General features: G+C 37.4%; 1 protein-coding gene across 3 annotated transcripts in view; it reads right to left on the reverse strand.

Annotated features, from left to right (window-relative positions):
- Positions 1 to 1,748: 1,748 nt before the first annotated feature.
- Positions 1,749 to 18,455, reverse strand: part of LOC131143745 (CSC1-like protein At1g69450) — a 96,663-nt gene continuing 79,956 nt past the window's right edge. For 2 of the 3 annotated variants that reach the window (XM_058092035.1, XM_058092038.1), the window contains 3 exons: positions 4,815 to 5,090; positions 2,593 to 2,826; positions 1,749 to 2,170 (listed from right to left, as the gene is read on the reverse strand). In XM_058092035.1, coding sequence (XP_057948018.1) covers positions 2,009 to 2,170; positions 2,593 to 2,826; positions 4,815 to 5,090 — 672 coding nt within the window. In that variant the 3' untranslated portion in view covers positions 1,749 to 2,008. The remainder of the gene's footprint in view (positions 2,171 to 2,592; positions 2,827 to 4,814; positions 5,091 to 18,455) is intronic. The other variant, XM_058092037.1, reaches the window with a different exon arrangement.

The following is an 18,455-nucleotide window of genomic DNA, read 5'->3' on the forward strand; positions in this document are numbered from 1 at the left end:
AAGGGATACACCATTACCAAGAGAGATTTGGGTTCATTCCTTGCTCAAAATACTAATGGGGGAAGAACTGTATCTGTTGGAATTTGTGTGTTTGCACCACCACCTGAACATGTTCTTCTCTCACTGCATGTTTCACGTATTTCTAAAGATTACATTAGTGCTCAGCATCTCTTGATCCAAGCTTCATTCCTGGACACTTTGAAACCCCATTGGTAGCACATGGTGAAACTAAGTGAGAACTTCCTCTCAGAATTTGTTCTCTTTAGTAACTCTCACCAATGATGTGTTATCCACATAGTTATATTCCTCTATTGGCCTTGCCATCTCTTCTGCAATATTGGGTGGAAAGTGGTAAAAGAGCATCCACAAATTGAAAAGAGAAATGGTAAAAGGGTAATCCAATAGCATCATCATCATCATCATCATCATCATCATCATCATTTTCTTCTTCTTCTTCTTCTTCTTCTTCTTCTTCCTCTCCCTCTCTCTCTCTCTCCAATTCCGTACATAGTCATTCTACTCCAGCTTGAACTGTTTTGGCATGTGAAAAGGCTTGGGCCACATCTGTTTGACAGGGATTCAACCATTCAAAAGAGCAAGAGGGAGCACTGGAGGAGATTCTAATTAATGATTAGAAGATTTTTGATTCATTAGAAGGGTCCTATGCTGGTTGCTGCCCCTTTGTTCCTCAATAAGTTCAAGTTTCCTATCAAAAAAATATGATTATTCCCAAGAACAGTGGGAGAGAATTCAAGAACAGAACAATCCAATTGAATGGTAATTGTGTATAACTAATGGTAACAATTTTCCCTCTTCTTAATTTGGGAAAGTCAGACTTGGTTTCTTAACACTTGGAAAGCCAGTTAGCAAAATCTGCCACCATCAAGTACTGATGCAATTGTTGGCCATCTTTTTTCTTTTTTTTTTTTTTAGTGCTGATCTTTTATATTTCAGTTTTAGCCCTTTCCCTTTCTTTTCGATGTGTTTGGATTTGATCTGTCTGTAATACGCTGGATTCACTACTCAATTCATGTACAGAATAATAAAACTAATTTTAGAATCCTTCGAGATGAGAACTTCAGCCTCACTGTCATTGCAACTAAAGAAGCCAATTTTGCACCCATAAGTAAGACAAAACCATGTATAGTTAATATATAAAACAGAGTCAAGAACTCACAATATCATAACATTTCAATCACCAAGCATTTTATAAAGACATTTTCTTCTTGAATAGCTGAGTTGATCATCAAAGTGCAACATATCCCATTACTCCCAATGTCTTACTGCAACATAATTTTAATTCTTAAAACAAATTAAAATTAAAATCATGTTTTAATAATTTTAATAAACTATCAAAGGAAACATATACTTCCACTCCAACCCACCAAAACAAAAGAAAAAAGAAAATAAAATAAAACAAATTTTGGCATCTGTCTCTCAATTAGGGTGGAGGATAAGAGTGGTGATAGACTAAATTTAAATGAAGACGATGACAAAAGAGGATTCTGAATATATAAAAACCAGGATCTCTTCCAAAAATTGAAGGAAAATATTTAGATATTTTATTTTCAATTCAATAGGAAAAAAATCAGGCAGATAAACTTGCCCCAGAAAGTTGAACGAAAGAGTTTCAGTTATTCTGGTAAGTTTTAAAACAAGATCCCAAAAAAAAAAAAACTTGCAACCTGACATTAGCTGACACTTGGACAAATTTTCTATCAGAAAAAAATCCAATACAATCAGGGTTATTTTTCGTACGAGCTTTAATAATATCGAATCATTATAATGCGAATAATTGTAAATTTTTATCTTAAAAGGAATTGTGAACAGCTCAACATTAAATGAAAATTCTAACTCACACAAACAGACTGCTGACCCGGAGCATGTGAATCCATTCCACCGTGCCCATGGCAAAACATATTTAGCATCACAAATGACCATGATAGTATTACATGCACCATACTCATAAGTCCCATCAATATAGTAGAAAGATGACTAGATGCCTGCCTCAAACTTCAGCAGACGAGAGAAGGGGACTGCTATGGCTCTCAGTGCTTGCAGAGTGCTGGAATGGAAATAGAGATGGGTCTTTGTAGGCTATGGCCAATTTATCAAAAAATTCATTCATTGTATCATCATCCTGATCTTCTCTGTCCTTCTTTGTCAAACACTGAAAACAAAATAACCACCACAAGATCACTTGGAAATTTAAGGAAAGTTGCAAAATAAGGAGTGCGAGCAAGGGTAAGGGGGGAAGGAATATGAAAGCTAGGTACCCCTTGGGCATATGAGTTACCTGTTTGCGGGTCATTCATGTGATAATAAACCATCACTTTTTATTTATTTTTTAATTTTTCTGATAAATGTGATACACATCAGTTTAATGTTTTAATGAACCTATCTATTGAATGACTAGTGGTATTCCCAGCTTATCATATGAACTCTTATAATATGCAAAAATGTTTCTGTTTGTCAGAGCAAATCTCAATATTTTGATGTCTTGATGACTTGATTCCGCACTTTGATAACATTCTGTGCACAAAAAATTTTGCAACTTTAAAAGCGATAACAATATTACCATGGGAAACGTACCTCAGCAGGGTAAGCAATGAAAATGGGAAGGAAGCGCTTCCGGCAATATTCATTAAAGAGAAGTGTCAGGACTGGGAGGGGAACAATTAAGTCTGTTGCCAGAGGGAGCTTCTTCAGTGTAAATATTCCCAGTGCAATAGCATGCATCAGCACCAAAGAAAATATCGTTGAATTGTGCACTATAGGCCAAAACTTGCCGCCAGTTTCATACTTGGGTGCATATACATTTAAGAACTGCATAATAAGTTTGTAGATCATCAGCAAGTCATGTTCAAACTAAATAAATAAAATAGGGTAAAGACACTGACTTCCCTTCAGGTTTAGCAAAAAGACACAAGCCTCTTTTAAAATTTCAAAAATCCTCCGGACCTCCCTTGACTTCTAATCTCTGGGACATTTACACTCCCACCATAAATTTACCATCAAGTAACCAAGCAAATTTCAAGAAATTGACTATGCTGTCCTATTCCCCTTTGACATGCATAAATTGAAAAAAAAAGCAATGGCTAGAAGTTCATGTCTAGTGATGGAGTTCCCTTTTGGTGGACCACATAGCTTTTTTGTATATTTGAAAGAAATGCATCCCTTGTGATTGAGTTCACACCTTTTAAGGGGAGGATTACATAAATTTTTGGATATTTGAACAATATTTATACTAGTTAATGTGTCTCAAGGGCATAATAGTCAATTTATTGAAATTTTACTTGTCTACTTGATGGTAAATTGACAAAAGGGGTATCTGTCCCAGAATCAAATGTCAAGGGCCACTGGATTTTTGATATCTCAAGGGAGGTCCGCACCTTTTTCCCAAACAGAGGTTAGTGTCTTCCCCCAAAAAATTTAAAAGGAATACATTGAGAAACTTTAGAAATAAGGCACGGAGAGAAACATTAAAAGATCAATTCCTGAATGTTTCATTTTCTTTTAAAAACAGTCCTTTGATACCTTGTTGAAAGAGTGAGGTGGGAGGAAGAGGTAGAAGACAAGAATGACAGAAATATTAAGTACACAACAAAGCAGAGGAAATAGGAATGGGAGTTATGCTCTGCTATTTCATTCTTGAAGGGGAAAATGCATCAAAAAACTGACTTCTTATCTACCCTCCTTTTTTATAAGCTCCTACTAAATTAATAGTACTACAATTACCTAAAATGCAATGACTAGTAAAATACAAGATAGTAAAGAACTCAACTTACAAGATTTTATAGAAAAATACTCTGCAGAGACAGATTTTGCAGTAACTTTTTTTTTGCTGTAATCTTCCAGTCAAAACTTATTTAATGCTGAGTCTCTCTAGGAAAAACAGGGGTAAGTCTAATTTGAGTAATTTCCAAAGGTTTGCAATTTATAGGTTTATAGAGAAAGGTATGGAAATTTCCCAAAATTGGTCAGTTCTAACTGCAGGAAACAAAATTCACCATTTACTCTTTGGGAACTGCAACCTATTAAACACACTGCATCAAAGACTGATAAATTTTTTTTCTGGGAACATCAAAGAAAGAAAAAAGGGCTTTATAACTCATGTTATCTACAAATGCATGAATACATGCACCCATAAAAAAGTTTCTTAGGCAACTTGTTGATGCTTTCACTTTTGCCACCTGCATAGTAGTGAGGTGCAACAAGCAAAGAACAGAGACTGTTCTCAATCTTTTTCACATTGAAAAATAAAAAATGATTATACTTGCTTTCCCAATAAATTAACTTCATGAACCTGCATTGCAGTTAAAAAAATTCAGACATCTTTCAAGCAGTCTATAGAATGATATTTACTACAATGACCAGGCAGAGTAATGGTGTACTTTTTAATCAGCATCAAATGGTTGCCCCATCAGATTACCTTGAATAAAATCAAATAAAACTGAAGTTATCAATGATTTAAATCCAATTCACACACATTTTGAAGAATGATGAACATGTTTCCAACAATTTAAAAGAACCAATGCAACAACATCAAATGAAACACACGCTCTTTGATCCTCAATTCATTTGACATAAATTATATGCTCCTCCAGACAGAATTTTGACATAACTAGAGAGCAATATAGTTGAAAAAGTGTCAATCAAAAAAGAAAAAAAAAATAGTAAATAATAAATATATATATACATCTGTCTGTGTTTGATTTGAAAGAGACAGAGACCTAATGAACCTGGTTATATGCATTCATGCATACATACATGTGTTTTGTGTGTGTGCATAGAAAGAGAGATTCTTAACTAACCTGGTTCCGGTAAATGATGTATCCAATACAGAAGTAAACCAAAAGGAAGGGCAGAATCAGTGGAGCTAGAAAGAAATATGTTATACCAAGAAGGCCAAAGAATAGAGCTCTTGGAGTGTCCTTGTGGTAGGGAAAAGATGGAACTTCAAGCTCTTCATCTGTACTTTTTCTACAGGGTTTACTTATTAAACTGCAAATGAAAGGGGTTGTGCGAAAGAGTTCTGAGGCAGTGCTTGTCCATCCTGATGTGACAACATAAGCAATGAAAAATGATGCCTACAGCCAAATTTAACAATGTCACATAATGAAACATTTGGAAAAAACAGCTGTTACAACTGTAAAACATAATTCTATTATGGAATGGAAACATATGTTTATTTGCGTGTGCGTGTGTGTGAGTGTGAGTATTTTGTGTATCCTATACTCTCTGCAAACTAATATGTGACTTTGTGTCTACTTAGTCCCATCACCGCTTAAACCAACCAGGTGAATTATTAACAGTTTAATGCACACAATTTTAAGGGATTTTGCACCTCAGAGTCCCAGACATTTGGAATAGATTTTCTCTGTAAGGCAGACCAGTGTTTATCACAACAGATACATCAAACTCATAACCTGATCCAGTAACCACATAATGTCACGTCCCTGTTTTTAGCATGTGACTGGCCGTGACCCATCTAAAATTCAATGGAGGCACTAGACATAGGCAAGAATTCATTTTTCTAAATCGTCATTTGAAAACAAGTTAGAAACCAATTAAGAGTGACTATGTGCTGAATACACAAGATATATGCATTGTTAATGGTTATTTAGTCATTTAGCATTATTACTAATTGTTAGAGTTTGGTTAGTAATAAGTGTGAGTTAGTAAGGGTATTATGGTCATTCTAATTGTACTTGACATATATTATAAATAGAGGGAAATACTTATCATTGAGTTTAGGTCTTCCAATTTACCCAATTATTCGACATGGTATCAGAGCCTGATTTTGAAACCTAAACCCTAATTGTTACCACCACGATAAAAACCGAAGCCTAAAACCCAAATCTGCTGCATGTCTATCATCATAGAAGACTTTTCAGCAATACTATAACCCTAGAAAACAGCCAGCAGCAACAGAAAGTCAGACCAGTTGCTGGAATTTTCTGGGCGACACTGCCAGTTCGAGAACATCAAATCCACAATAGATTTTGCAAAACACCATAGTCAACCAAAGACACTGCCGATATGCCCCCTACTGAAATCCCATCTCCAGGCAGTGTCCCACGTGCTCTCACGCACCATTTGAAGGCTGCCAGGGCCAACCCCACATGTTGGCAGGTGAAGCTATTTTCAGGCATGGTTTGACCTGAAATCATCCAGCAGTGATCCAATTCCTCTATTAACATGTTATTGGAATTTTGCGTGATGTTTTTTGCCCAAATATATCACCTTTTTTAATTGCTCAAGTGTGGCACCCAAGGAATGGTTGTTTGATACTTCGTGAAGCAGTTTATCAATGGTTATTGAGTTTATTGGGTTTGAAACAGTGGATTTGCTGTGTTTTTTAATTCAATGTTCTAATTCCTTCCATATATCAAAATATCAAGCTGTTGGACATGTGTTTTGCTCAAAGATCCAATCTTTGTTGTGAGCATGCACTCGTGATAATTCGTTAGTTGTTGTTCGGTGTTAGTAACAGTCATCGGTGACTTTCTTGGAGCAGCAGCAGTGCTCATAAGCTGTTTTTATGAGGCTGTGGCAGTATTATATAAGTTAGTTGGTGATTTCTCCATGGTAGTTTTAGTGGTTCACCTCTCCAATTGTTCCAGTGCTGTGTGTTGCTTTCTTGAGGCTGCGTCTAAGTTTCTTGGTGCTGTGGCAGCCATGCACTAATTTAATTGTGACTTGTTCATGGTGGCTCACCTAGTTCGTGGTTGTTCCGATTGTTCCAACAATTAATCTTATGATAATTGGTCTGAGTTTGTAAATGTTGGGATGGAGTTTGCAAATCCCAAAAGTATGGTTCCTTCATTAGCCACTTGTTTGAGTGAACAGCATACTGTGACTATGCTGACTTTTTGAGTCTGATCCCTGTTTTGATGGTGACAAAACACCAGTATCTTATGTGTGCTTTTAGTGTGTGAACAGGTCTTTATTTCTGCATAAACATAAGATACCGAAAAATGGATGCCAGTAATAACATAAAGCTCACACTCTCCTAGCGTATTCCATGAAGACTGAAGAGCAAAAGACTAAGACGTTAATTTTGATTTGTATATGCATTTAATTTTATATCTCTGGTCTGTAATAATGCATGCATCTGCATGATGTGTTTGAATGTTCAGAACGACCGTAGATAGACCCTAGGGACCAGCACATTTCACCAAAAACCTTTTTCTATAAAAACAAAAATCATACAAAGTTTTTGGAATAGCTTTAGGGTCAAAATTGGGGCTAAAACGAAGTTTACGAGGACGACCGACACTGAATTTTTTCAGTGTCCTCAAAAAGACCTAGAATGACCCTAGGAGACTCACTCTTGCACTTATATGTGTTAGTCATTTGTATAGGGTGATTATTGGCTGAAATAGGACCGAAATGCACAAAAATGTGCACCTTCGATCGACTGAACCTTCAAGTGTATTTTCAGCCCAGTTGACCGAACCTGGTTCAGGTCAACCAATTGACCACAGCCCGGTCGACCGAACCCTCCTGAAGTCAACATTTTGACTTCCTGGTCGACCGAGAGAAAAATGTACGCCAACGCTCTAGTTGACCGAGGGTCCTCGGGAGATGCCCCAACGGTCTGGTCAACCGAACCATCTAGTTCAAAACTTCCCAGTCGACCGAACCTCGCAAAATGGAAAATTGCCCTTCGGACTTACAAGTCCGGTCGACCGAACTTACAGTTCATTCTTAGCCCGGTCGACCGAACCTCAAGAACTTTGGTCGATCGAACCTATCCTGGTCAACCGGTGCTCTCGGGTTGGAATTTTTTAAATGCTTTAAAACGTAATTAAGCGTGTACATTTCTACTTGTATTTTCAAAAGTATTTTCATGTACAAAAATGATTTTCATGTAACGATTGGGTTCAACCCGTGAATTGAACTAGGGAGTCTTAAATGAGACCGGTTCGATTCAGCTCGGAATTGAACTGGGGAGTCTCAGTCCTGTAAGTGAGACCGGTTCGGTTCAGCCCATAAATTGAACCGGGATTTTCCTCACCCCGTAAGGAAAGGATGTAAAAGGCTTTTACTCTGCCGGGTTAAGTGAGCATGTATAGCGGAATCCTTGGGGGGTATGCCCAAGGTGGGAATGTAGGCTAGTTTGGCCGAACCTCGATAACAAATCTGGTGTCGCTCTCTCTATCTTATTTAAATTCCTGCACTTTAATTTCAGCATGTGTATGAATGTTTATTTAATTTCAACATTATTCTCATGCACACATTTGATTTAAATAAGATACTGCACACATATATGTTTGCTTTAATTGTTAAACTTGCTTTACATACACGTATACATGCTGAATGGGATATGAACTGTGGTGAATCAGCTAAATTGTTTAAATTAGATAAAAATGTTTTAAAATCCAATTCACCCCCCCCCCTTGAGATCACACCAATTCCAATAGACTATATCAGAGGAAAACTCAAGGTTTCTACAGTATCAATCATCTCAACAAGCATCTTGTCACATCGAGTCTTTTGCCCAAAAAGGAAATCTTACAATCTATATGTCATCTGGTATCCTTCCTACTAGCATGGTCTTAAATTTCCACGAAATTGTCAAAATTTTCCGATTTCCATCACCCTCGAAATCGAAATGGAAGGATATAGATGTTACAATTCCACTTCACATCGATTCTTTGTCTTTGCTGATTTCTCCTTTTTTGAGTCTATACCATACTATTTTAATTCCTTGAATTTTGTCGACCTTGATGAGTCTTTTCTTCTGCCTAGCCTTCCCGATCCTAACTTATGTCCTTTGTCTAGTCCTCTTGTTTCTTCATCTAGTTTGAGTCCTTCTCATCGCTTCGATCGTCCCAATATGCAAGTGTACACACGATGACTCAACAAAGGAGGGCCTCCACCAGCTTCCACTTCTATGCCTCTAGTTTCCTCGTCAGATGATTCTCTTCCCCAAGTGGTTGATCGTCCTATTGTTGTTCGAAAAGTTAAACGCACTTGTACCCAATATCCAATCTCTAATTTTGTTTCTTATGATTTCTTGTCACCTTCATACTACTGTTTTGTTAGTACCCTATCTTCTATTGCTCTTCCTAAGTCTATTTCTGAAGCCCTATCCCATTCTGGGTGGGGGGATGCAATGATAGAAGAGATGCGTGTTCTATAGGATAATGATACTTGGGATTTGGTACATCTCCCTCATGATAAGTCTATGGTTGGTTGTCATTGGGTGTATATTGTGAAGGTTAATCTAGATGGTTCCCTAGCTTGATTGAAAGCTCGCCTTGTTGCCAAGGGATATACTCAGGTGTATGGCCTGGTCTATTTAGACACGTTCTCCTCTGTAGCCAAACTTGCCTCAATACGTTTGTTCATCTCCTTAGCCACAACCTACCATTGGCCTTTGCACTAATTAGACGTGAAGAATGCTTCCCTACATGGTGATCTTCATGAGGAGGTCTATATGGAGCAACCACCTGGGTTTGTTGCTCAACAGGAGTCATGCTTAGTGTGTCAACTCAAGAAGTCACTATATCATTCAAAATAGTCTTCGAAGGCATGGTTTGGTCATTTTAGTGTTGTAGTACTTGAATTTGGTCTTCAACGGTGTGCAATAGATCACTCTATATTTTATCATCATACTCCATCCGGAAGGATTTTGCTTATTGTGTATGCAGATGATATTGTGATTAGTGATGATGATGATCAAGATGAATAGAGCCTAAAGCATTTCCTATAGAATAAGTTTCAGACAAAGTATTTGGGACCATTGAAGTACTTCTTGGGTGTATAAGTATCGAGATCTCATACTGGAACTGTCTTGTCACAAAGGAAGTATGTTCTTGATCTTTTCGATGAGATTGGAATGTTGGAATCCAAACCCGTTGATGCACCTTGGATCCTAATAGCAAGCTAGTTCCAGATATGGGTGATTTGTTGCCCAACACAGGACGATATCAAACTTGTTGAAAATTTGAATTATCTCACAGTCACTCAACCAGATAAATCTTTCGCAACAATTGTTGTGAGCCAGCTTCTTGATTCTCCAAGAAAAAGTCACTAGGATGCAGTATTTTGCATCTTGAGAAATCTAAAAGGTGCACCTAGAATAGGTCTCTTATATTAGGATTTAGGTCACACTAATATTTAGGGATAAATTGAACCTTCTAATAGGAGATCCATAATCAGGTATTGTGTCTTTCTTGGTAGTTATTTGGTGTCTTGGAAAAGTAAGAAACAAACTATGGTGGCTAGGTCGGGTGCTGAGTTAGAGTATAGGGCTATGGTGCACACTACATGTTGAACTTGTTTGGTTGAAGAACATGTTGAAAGAATTAGGTTTTCCACATTCTCAACCCATGGAGTTGATGTTTGATAATCGAGCTGCTATTCATTTTGCCTCCAATCCGGTCTTCCATGTGCGGACAAAACACATTGAGGTTGATTGCCACTTTATTCGTGAGAAACTCCTACAGAAGCTCATTACAACCACTTATGTGAAATATGAGTTTCAGCTTGCTGATTTGATCACTATTACTAAAGCCTTGGGAGGTGCTTGTGTGAAATTCATTTGTAACAAGCTAGGAGCATATGATATATATGCTCTAGCTTGAGGGGGAGTGTTGATGGTTATTTAGTCATTTAGTATTATTATTATGTGTTAAAGTTTTATTCGTAATAAGTGTGAGTTATTAAGGGTATTATGGTCATTCCAATTGTCCTTGACATATATTATAATTAGAGGGAGAGAACTATCATTGTGTTTGCGTCTTCTATTTCACCCAATTACTCAACAAGATTGAAAGGAGATTTAGGAATGTATAAAGCAGAAGAAAGGGAGAGGGAAAGAGTAGGATTTATTATTCTTATCCTCTTAACAGCAATAGTAGACCCACCAACAACGGTAACTTGTGGTGTGACAGCAACATTATAGGCAATAGGAGAAGAGAGTGACTCAAAGTAGTAAAGTCCATCAGCCCTCACGTCCTGTGCGAATCATCTTCCTCGTCTTCAGATCCTGAATAAGAACAGAATTGGGAAAGAAGGTTACAGAGCCATTTAGTGACTTCGTAATTTTACTAACAAACATAAGATTGAAGGGAGATTTCGGAATGTAGAGAATAGAAGAAAGAGAGATGGAGGGAGTAGGGTATACTGTTCTATTCCCTTAGCAGTAGTAGTGGACCCATTAACAAGGGTAACTCAAGGTAGATTTGTAGAATACTTGGAGAGTAGAAAAGAAATTGGTGTAACTGTCATATGGTCAGTAGCATCATAGTCGATTACCCAATGACACTAGTGGGAGAGATACCAAATGATATATAGATGGTTTTAAACACTCTTCCTTTGAAACAACAATAGTACATGAACCTTTAGGGATTTGGGAACTCCGTCCCAACACAAATACAACCTCAATAGAGCATCAAATCAAAAAAACACAGTGGGCACCATGTTTTTCAAATTCACCAACTCAATCCCAACATAAACAACCTTCAAAAATTTATGCAAACCACAAGCACACAATGTACCCATCAAAAAACACAGCAAATACCACTTTCAGGCTCAGTAAACTCAATAAACATTGACAAACAACTTCGAGAAGCACCAAACAAACATTTCACGGATGTCGTAAATGAGAAACTAAAAAAGGTATGATCTTTGAACAAAAAACATCACAAAAAATTCAATAATATGTTTATAGAAGGATTCGAGCCCTGCTGGAAGAATTCAGGTCAGAAACAGGCCTGAATTTCGCTTCACGTGATGGCACGTGAGGTCGGCCCTAGCAACCTTTGACCGGGGGGTGAGAACATGTAAGGAAACTACTGGGGATAAGATTCCAATAGGGAGCAGATCGGCAATGTCTATGGGTGACTATGGTGTTCTTTTTGCAAAATCTTCTGTAGATCTTGTGTTCCTAAACTGCCAGTGTCGCCCAGGAATTTTCCTGCAACTTCTCTAGCTTCTGACAGCTGCTGTCCCTTTTTTAGGACTATAGCATTGCTGGAAGTTCTTCTACAATGGTAGACATGCAGAAAATTTAGGGTTTTGGGCTTCCATTCGATGGTGGCTGTGACAATTAGGGTTTAGGTCTCAAAATCTTGCTCCGATGCCATATTGAATAATTGGGTGAAATGGAAGACCTAAAAAAATGATAGGTCTCTCCCTCTATTTATAATATATGTCAAGTACAATGGCAATGACCATAATACCCTTACTCACACTTATTACTAACAAAACTCTAAAACATAATAATAAAATCAAATGATTAAATAACCATTAACAAATCTCATGTCAGTTAGTGAGCTTACAAAGTCACTAAATTAATCTGTCACATTCTTTCTTGATTTTGTGATTATTCAAAATCTGAAAACAAGAAAGACAATTGACACAGGATGTATGGCTCACGGACTTTACTAGTTTGAGTTGCCTTCTCCACCCATTGCCTACATAGTTGGAGGTACACCACTTCAAATCCATTGTTGCCTTGGTCATCCATCCTTGGACAAGTTGAAACAGCTAGTTCCTACATTGAGTTCTACGTCTAATCTTGAGTGTGAGTCTTTTCAGTTAGGCAAGCATTATCGTGTTCCCTTTGCTTCCCAAGTCAACAAATGAGTGGTTAGTCCTTTCATGCTAGTCCATTTGGATATTCGGGGTCCTAGTCGTGTCACATCAAAGTTGGGGTTTCGGTACTTTGTTACATTTGTTGATAACTACTCTAGGATGACTTGGTTATATTTAATGAAAGATCGTTCCAAGTTGTTTGATATCTTTTGTGCCTTATGTTCCCAAATAAGGACTCAATTTGATATGCCAGTTAGGATACTTTATAGTGATAATGCTAAGGAGTACTTCAGAACCCAATTCAGTACTTATATGACTAGATATGATCCATCAGTCCTCTTATGCCCACACTCCATAACAAAATGTGGTTGCAGAGCGGAAAAACAGACATATTCTTCAAGTCACTCGTACCCTATTGTATCAAATGAATGTCCCCAAAGTTTTGTGGAGTGATGCTATGTTCATAGCTTGCTCCCTGATGTCAGACGGTTCTAAGTAGCCCTAGTCCTACGGTTGACCCTCTTTGTAGAACACACAATATCACAATCTATGAGAAGAATTGAATTAACCAAGCATGAACATCACAATCATATTCTAATGATCACAAGTTGTTGATATTTTGAAAACTTATATGATTTGGTTCAAAAGCTCTTAGTTGATCATTTCATTCAAGTAATCAAGTTCACTTTAAAAAATGTTATATTAGAAGTCTTAGATCACAAGTCCTAGCATAAAAATCAAATATCCCTAAGCATGGTACTAGAAAGCATGTTCATGTTGAAAATCAAAGAGAATGAACAAGGCTTTTCAATCAAGGATTTGGGTAGAGTTTCAAGGCTTACAAGGAACTTTTAGGGGCTGTTTTAGATGGTCAAAAACAAGGAATTGAAACAAGCTTACCAAAAGGTTCGGAATGTCAAACACCAAGACACACGAGTAGTCGATCACACCACGAACAAGCTTGTTGATCCTTAGGAATCTTGAGACAAGAATGAAGCTTGAGGTGGTTGTGGCTACGAGCTATGAAGAGGTGTGGTTGTGTACTGTTGATGATGACGTTGATGTTGTCGTGGTCTCTCACCACCCAATCTCTGAGGAGACAGAACATAGACTCACACTACTCACTCACAAGGAGAGGAAAAAGATTCACAAGTTCAAGCAAAAGTTTTTTTTTTTTTTTTACTTGAAAATGCAAGATGTCTTTTACAATACAAGTGATGGCATATTTGTAGCCTTACATGCACATGACTTGCACATGGCTTCTTAAAATATTAAAGAAAATACAAAAGTAAAATAAAACATTTAAAACATAGGTAATGAGGTTCCTAAGAAATAGTTTGTCATAGGGAATAGGTGCCTAGGAACTAGAATAATTATGATAGTGGAGTCTAGGAACTTAAAATGAAATAAATGCTTCTTGAAAACCCAAGACTCATTTACTTGCAAGTTGTCATGCTTCTTGAAAATCAAGACTCTTTTACTTGCAAGTTGTCATCCTCTTTCCAAGCTAACTTCTAAGATAAGCATCAATTGCTGCAAATAAAGTTCACATCAATGGTGGACTTCGGGTGGTCGTCCACGTGTCACAATATCCGTAAAAGATACTCGAGGTGCATGTTGATCCCTATCATCTCTCTCCGACCGAAAAGAATTCTCCTCCGGAGAATTATGTCGAAAATATTCGGTATACAACTCCGGGTTGAGACGAAGGACATCATCTTTAAGAATCCAACTACTTTCCAATAGAAGCTTCCCTTTCCATTTGACCGGAAACTTTTGGTATGTTCCAGCTCGTGTGTTTGTTGTTTTAACATCCAGAATGTCTTCAATTTGCTCAAGTTTCTTTGGCGAGACTAATGGTGGTGGCAAAGGTAAATTTGGCTTTTCTGGTGTAACTGGAGTTATGAATGGAGTAGGTTCATCTGCAAGGCTAGTAGGGCTAGGTTTTGCAAAAGAATTAGCTTCCAGAGAAGGCGTTAGATCTTCAACATTAAATACATTGCTTATACCAAAATCATTAGGAATATCTAACATGTAAGTATTAGAACTTATTTTATTGAGAACTTTGAATGGTCCCATCTTTTTGGCATGAAGCTTTCTTATTTTTCCTGAAGGAATCCGTTCAGGGAGAATTCGAATCATAACCATATCACCTTCTGAAAATTCCTGCAACCTGCGATGTACATCAGCAATAGATTTATAATGCTTATTGCTTAAATTAATTTTCATTCTTATCTTAGAGTGTAAGTCATGTATGTGCTTTGCAAATGTATCAGCCTACTCACTCACTCTAGACTCAGGTGGTAATGGAATGAGATCTATAGGCTTCCTAGGATTATATCCTGTAACAACCTGAAATAGGCTAAGTCCCGTGGTCCCATTCACTGAACTATTGAATGCAAACTTGGCCATAGGAAGGCATAAATCCCAAGCTATGATGTTTTCACCTACCAAACATCTCAATAGGTCCCCAAGGCTCCTATTCACCATTTCAGTCTGCCCATCAGTCTATGGGTAACATGCACTAGAAAATTTGAGCTTGGTATCTAATAATGCCCATAAGGTGTTCCAAAAGTAGCTCACAAACTTCACATCCCTATCAGAAACAATGGTTTTGGGAAGACGATGTAGTCTCACTACTTCCCTGAAAAATATAGTGGCAATCCTATAGGCATCATGTGTTTTATTGCATGGAATAAAATGTGACACTTTTGAAAATCTATCCACAACAACAAACATTGAATCATTTCCCCTGGCAGTCCTGGGGAGACCTAACACAAAGTCCTGAAAACATAATGGAATTTATGTATTTCTTGAATAAATTTGTACAAACCAATTTACAATATTTATAGTACAATAGTAAGGTCTATATATGGAAACAATCTCCCAACAGAATCTCTCTCAATAATATACAATCTTCTACATTTATATACTTCCCTAATTTACTCAAGATACACGAAGATACTCGGGATTTCTACACTCCTCCTCAAGTTGGATCATAGATATTGATCATATCCAACTTGCAAATGAAATCATCAAAGCTCTATTGGGCTAATCCTTTAGTAAAGATGTCTGCAGTTTGCTCCTTGGTAGGTACATAAGTCATACATATGGTTCCTTTCTTCAACCTTCTCTTTGATAAAATGTCGGTCCACTTCTACATGCTTAGTCCTGTCATGTTAAACTGGATTGAGAGAGATACTGATGACTGCTTTGTTGTCACAATAGAGTTTGATAGGGAATTTCACCGGGATTTGTAATTCTTCCAAGAGTTTCCATAACCACATTCCTTCACATATCCCTTGTGCAACTGCCTTGAATTCAGCTTCAACACTTCTTCAAGCCACTACATTCTGTTTTTTGCTCCTCCAAGTTACCAAATTTCCCCATACGAAGGTGCAATATCCGGTGGTAAACCTTCTATCTTTCACTAATCCTGCCCAATTTGCATCTGTGAAAATTTCTACTTCCTTGCTTTCACATTTCTTGAAGAAGAGTCCTTTGACCGGAGAGCCCTTGTGGTACCTGAGGATCTTGTATACAGCATCTAGGTGAGTCTTTTTCGGTGAATGCATGTGTTGGCTTACCACACTTACCGCAAATGCAATATCTAGTCTGGTATGTGATAGGTAGATTAGTTTACCAACCAATCTCTAATACCTCTCCTTTTCAACTGGTATTTTGCAGTCTTCGACCCTCTTTACTGCGTCAATCAAGGTTTCACTAGGTTTGCATCCAAGCATGCCAATTTCGGTTAGAAGATCCAAGATATACTTTCGTTGAGAGACACTGACACCCTTTTTTGATCTAGCAACTTCCATTCCCAAGAAATACCGCATTTGTCCCAGGTCTTTAACTTCAAACTCAATAGCTATGACTTTCTTTAATCTTTCCATTTCCACCGTATCATCTCCAGTTAGGATTATATCATCAACATACACTATCAAAATTGTTCTCTTACCACTTTCAAACTGTTGGAAGAACATAGTGTAATCTGATTGCCCTTGTCGATATCCTTGGTTACTTATCTCTTTTGCAAATCTGTCAAACTATGCTCTGGGAGATTGCTTGAGTCCATACAAGGACTTCTTAAGTTTACAGACTCTGTTTTCTTTACCTTTCTTACTGAAACCTCATGTAGACTTCTTCTTCTAACTTGCCATTTAGAAATGCATTCTTAATATTGAGTTGTTGTAGTGGCCAATCTAAGTTAGCTGTCAAAGACAAGAGGACCCGAACTGTATCCAATTTTGCCACTAGTGCAAATGTCTCTGTGTAGTTAATGCCATAGGTCTGTGTAAACCCTTTTGCAACGAGTCGGGCTTTAAACCGTTCAACTGTCCCATCAACTCTATATTTCACTGTGAAGACTCATTTGTAGCCTACTGGTTTCTTTCCTCTCAGCAAATTTATAACATCCCAAGTTCCATTATTTTCCAGGGCCCACATTTCCTCCACGACATCTTCGATCCATTCAGGAATTTCTAGGGCTTCCTGAATAGCCTTTGGAATTTTCACCCTGTCAAGGTTAGAGATAAAAGCACGATACCATGTAGATAGAGTTTTATAAGACATGTATTTTGACCAGGGATATAGAGTACATAACCTAGTTTGTTTTCTGACTGCAAAGGGTTGCACAGAATCAGCAATAGAGAAATCAAAAACCAATCTTCACTCCACTTCTCCCCATGAAGAGGGGGCTTTTGGAAATAAGGAGTGGTTTCAAAGAACGTGACATCAAGGCTAACAAACAATTTTTTTGTTACAGGATCATAACATTTGTAGTCTTTCTGAGTAGGATAGTAACCAATAAAAACACACTTAATGGCACGAGGTTCCAATTTATCCCGATTGTGAGCATGAGCATGAACATGAACAAAAGCAATACATCCAAAGACTTTCAGAGAGAGATTGGAGTGGAGCCGAGAGTTAGAAAAGCATTCCTATAATTTCTGGAGAGGAGTGGCAAACGAAAGAACCCGACTAGGCATTCAATTAATGAGATGTGTAGCTGTTAAAATGGCATTGCCCCAAAAATATTTTTTCATATTTGTAGTGAACATCAATGCCCGAGCTATTTCAAGAATATGCCTATTTTTACGTTCAACAACCCCATTTTGTTGAGGGGTATCCACACAGAAATTTTGATGAACAATTCCATTTTCTTGAAGATAATGTCCCAAGATATCATTGAAATCTTCCGTACCATTATCAGTACGTAAAATTTGAATATGAGTCTAGAATTATATTTGAATCATAGAGTGGAAACTGACAAAAATAGATCAGACTTTAGTTTTATCTTTCAACAAGTAAACCCAACAAATACGAGTATGATCATCAATAAAAGTAACAAACCATTTTGTATGAGTGCGATTAAGAGAGCGTGAAGGCCTCCCATAAATCACTATGAATCATAGTAAACGGGCTGGATGGTTTGTATGTGGACTTTGGAAAGGAATTACGTTAGTGTTTTGCAAGTTCACAAATCTCACAATGAAAATTAGAAGACGTTTTATTTGAACAAATGGAGGGAAATAAACGTCATAAATATTGAAAATTTGGATGACTCATCCTAGAATGCCATAACAAAATCTCACTATCTCTAGAATTAGATGCAAAATGATAAAAAACAGTTTTACATTGTTCACTCATGTTTGCCTCTTTAAAGTAGTAGAGTCCCTCACACGCCTTAGCACTACCAATTGTCTTCCCCGATGATAGGTCTTGGAAAACATAATGAGAGGAAACAAATTTAGCAGAGCAATTGGAATCTTTTGTCAACTGGCAAATGGATAACAAATTGCAAGACAACTTAGGGACATGTAGGACAAATTTTAAAGTAATAGAATCAAATATTCGAATACTTTGCCTGCAACAGTTGAGAGTGATTCATCTACAATTTT

This window comes from Malania oleifera, chromosome 12 (assembly GCF_029873635.1).
Source record: "Malania oleifera isolate guangnan ecotype guangnan chromosome 12, ASM2987363v1, whole genome shotgun sequence".
Lineage (NCBI taxonomy): Eukaryota > Viridiplantae > Streptophyta > Magnoliopsida > Santalales > Ximeniaceae > Malania > Malania oleifera.